Below are 3,787 nucleotides of genomic sequence, written 5' to 3'. Positions count from 1 at the left end.
CTTAGAAAAGCACAGAAAACATCCACTTGAGAATAGTGGTACTATTTTTTTTTTTATATGGACGTCTACTGCATTTATAATGAATATTCAGATCTAAAGAGCTCCCTTTGGGCTGGACCCTTACTCTTTCATGTGGCATTCACGTGCCATAAGAACTACCTACCTTTTCTTAAAAAAGTTAATTGCAGAAACTAGTTTTTCACTGAAATAAGCAAATTTTCCAAATATCACCATGAGTTGCCATCACGCATCTGTAAGTTAATGCTTATTTCTGAAATTATGATAATTTACTTAGAATCTGTACTCATCAATATCTTTACAGGACCAATTTACTTCAAAAGGTGAGACAGTAGGGTACTAAATAAGAAGCAAAAATGGTACTTTGATGTATTGATTGCCTTAGACTTCACTGATGCCTTCTTGCTCATTCTCAAGCTACAGCCTCCACTGCTTATGCAGTAAACCCCTTCAGATTTCAAGCTAGTGACTATAGCTATAATAAAGATTTCTTAGAGAAGAAAAGCTTACAAAATCAAGAGACCATCAGGAATGTAAAAAAGATGAATTTTGCATGAATCTAAATATTTTCCTCAACCCACAGAATTAACTCAGTAATACATCCACTTTTAATCAATTACAAAAAAATATGTTTCAAAAGTAGCTGCAGAAAATCTTGTTGGTGTGTAACGTGATATTAATCCATTTAGCACAGGCTACAAAAAATTTGACTTGGTCACCCTTATTATGGAAGTCTCCATGGATTCATGGTGATAACATCAGACCATGGCTACATTTTACCTTTAGTCTCATATGCATATCCCTACACATACAGATACAACTGCAAGCAATATTTTTCAATTAAAAAATGCAGTCAAAAGTTAATACATGTTCAGTTTACATAGCCATATTCAGTTTACCTATCCATATCTGGAATTATCTTTCTAACAGTTCAGAAAACTATTCTACTCTGGGTGGGTTTATAAGTGAAAAAACTTATTTTCCTGAAATATATTTATAATGTATTTCTCTGTTTCTCTATAATACTATGCTGAGTAAAAAAAAAAAAAATCCCAAAAGGGGGGACCAATACTGGAATCCAATTACTGCCAATCAAAAACCAAAATTTTGACTTTAAACTGGTATCTTAAATTGTGTCTTTTCAACAGAGAGTGTTTTGGTCATCTGCTTGAAACAGCTACTATTTTCAAAATGCTGACTGAATCTTTGATGTCAAGGCTTTGTTCATCACAAGACCTGTCAAGTGTGCTGTTACAACATTGGAACAACAGTGGTTTCTGTATGCTTCATTATTCTAAGTTTGAAATTTACAGTAGATCATTACACAAGACAAGTTCACATTTTGGCTCATCCAACCCAGACTATTAGACACTACTTACAGAAATTATCTGGCTTCTTATTTCTTGCAAGTGATTTCGGAGCAGCTTCATATCTTTAGACCCAGATGCTCCAGCATCCAGGACAAATAACTTTTCTGAAATTTGCAAATCATTTCCAAATCTAAACAAAAATAATTATTATTAACTTAGCCCCAAATCCAGTTTATTTCTTAATACAATTGTACTTCAGTCTTACATTATACTAGAGTTGTTTTTCCTCAAGGAATGATGACGTTTAAGTAATTATTATATTGAGATGTTTTATAAGCACAGACACTATAGTTGCTGTGTAATTTTCTTGAAAATAAGCAGAGGTATTGAGAGAAAATTGTTTTCTCTCAGGATGAAGAGTGAGTATGTGTAAGAAAATTGTAACTGCATCATATGACCTGTAATTACAAACCAAATCATTTTACTAGAGAAGACATTACAGGAATTTATTTGTTTTAAGGTCTTAATGTCTGTTGCTTGCTTTCTTCTCACTTTAAATAGTTCAGTAGTCATTGCTGTTGACAGCTCTCTCGCCACTTACTTTCGAGTTTCCAACCACCCAAGCCTGCTTGCCTAGCTCTGGAGATTTGCATTTAAGAGCACTTACAAAGATGACACACAGGTATTTTCCTATTGGTTTATTTCAATTGGTTAAGATACTGCCCCCCTCTACAACTATTGTGCTGGAATTCCTACATCTGTTTCTTGTGCAGCCCAGACAAGTGTCCATACTTGCAGGTATGGATGATTTCTCATACCCAGTGTTTCCCACTTACATGCTCACTCTGAATATAAGGCATTGTTACTTTAAACAATAGTATGTTTATGGAAAATTTCCCATTTCCATCTACCATGAGCATGTGGTCCAGATATTTGCTGAAGAATGCTATAAGTTTCGCTAACCTGTGTCCCTCTTGGGTGACCTTGTCACCTTGTGACTCCACAATGTCCAGCTTTTTGCAAACCGTGTGGAGAGTTCTTCCAGACCTCATTTAAGTTTTTTTCATAGCTATCCTAAATCAATAAAGAGCTAAGGGTAGTTCTCTGGTAAAGTTTCCTCTTTTGCATCCAAAGTTTTTAGCTGCAAATGGCCTACTTTTCTGAGACTGGTACAAAATCTGACAAGCAAGATGTTAGACAGAAAGTTGGAACGGGTCTTTGGATGTAGCCCAGTATTTACAGGGTGAGACTGCCTACATGACAATTAATTTTGACACCACTTGGCTCATTTTATCTCACTCAGGGCAGCTTACTCACTGTAATATTGGTAAATGTTTCAATTTTAGCACAACATATGCTTCCTGAACATATTCAAATTATCATAATATATAAGACATATAAAAAACCTTTTACCTCTTTCAATGCATTTTGGTATTTTTCTTTCCAATTAGCATGTTTAAACACTATGTATAAATATACTTCCCACTTACCTGTTCCTGATTTCTTTCAACAGAGAGATGTCTTTGTCATACCAGAACTCTCCCCCAACAGGCCGGGGCAGATTCACTATGTCAGCATGCGTGGCAACCAAAACAACACACAGGGGACTTTTCAGCTTTCCACCAAACGCTAGAAGAGAAACAAGAGGACTCCCTCACTATGAGGCATGCCTATGGAGATGGCTGATACTGACCCAGAAAAGCAGGAATACATTTCACATTCTTCATACCAACCAACCACTTTTGTAGTTATTTACCAACTCTAAGCACAGCCATACAACAGTGTAACTGCTGATGCTCTGGCAATTATCTGCTTGTAGGACTGTGTATATAAGGCCCAATTTTAATAGCTAGACAATTTGAATAACATCAGATACATTTATATTGTTACTTTATTGCTTTAAAACACTAGTAATCAGCAGCACTAATGATACAGCTACTAACAACAAACTATGATAGTGTGAGGGGAACAAAATTAGAAATAGCAGCTTTTTGAAAGGATTTTGCATAATCTTTGCATAGTTCTTAATATTACAGATGCAGAATAGAATATTGTAAGAACACAAAATGTCTACAACATTCATATGTTGATATGAATGCTATTTTGCAGTACTTACACAAACAATGACCTCTCACTTAGGTGAGAGTTAAGTAGGAAAGCCTGGCAGAAGCCATGAAAAAGAATGAGAAAGAAAGAAAGATACAAATGGCATGAATGAGGCGACAGTACAGAACACAGAGTTTTCAGTCTTTTCTCAAACTCATATTCCAGAAATTAGAAGACTTCATTAAACTATTTTTAAAAGAGACGGTACACCCAATTATGCTCTTTTAGCCTTAAAAAAAGGTCACGTGGGAGAAGCATGCTTACATCACTGCTCACTTCTGATCAACTAAGAGCTACATAATCTTGATTAATTCATGAAAAGCCACATTTCCCCAAATCTCTGCATAACAGTT

The 3,787-nt window shown here is 35.4% G+C and overlaps 1 protein-coding gene across 2 annotated transcripts in view; it reads right to left on the bottom strand.

The window, feature by feature from the left end:
* The window catches only part of DAPK1 (death associated protein kinase 1), an 85,254-nt gene that overhangs the window by 3,191 nt on the left and 78,276 nt on the right, over positions 1–3,787 (bottom strand). For both annotated transcript variants that reach the window (XM_041399482.1, XM_041399481.1), the window contains 2 exons: positions 2,819–2,957; positions 1,398–1,518 (listed from right to left, as the gene is read on the bottom strand). In XM_041399482.1, coding sequence (XP_041255416.1) covers positions 1,398–1,518; positions 2,819–2,957 — 260 coding nt within the window. The remainder of the gene's footprint in view (positions 1–1,397; positions 1,519–2,818; positions 2,958–3,787) is intronic.

This window comes from Onychostruthus taczanowskii, unplaced genomic scaffold, assembly GCF_017590055.1.
Source record: "Onychostruthus taczanowskii isolate IOZ18803 unplaced genomic scaffold, ASM1759005v1 scaffold161, whole genome shotgun sequence".
In the NCBI taxonomy this organism is placed as follows: Eukaryota; Metazoa; Chordata; class Aves; order Passeriformes; family Passeridae; genus Onychostruthus; species Onychostruthus taczanowskii.
This window is presented reverse-complemented; position numbering and strand designations above follow the sequence as displayed.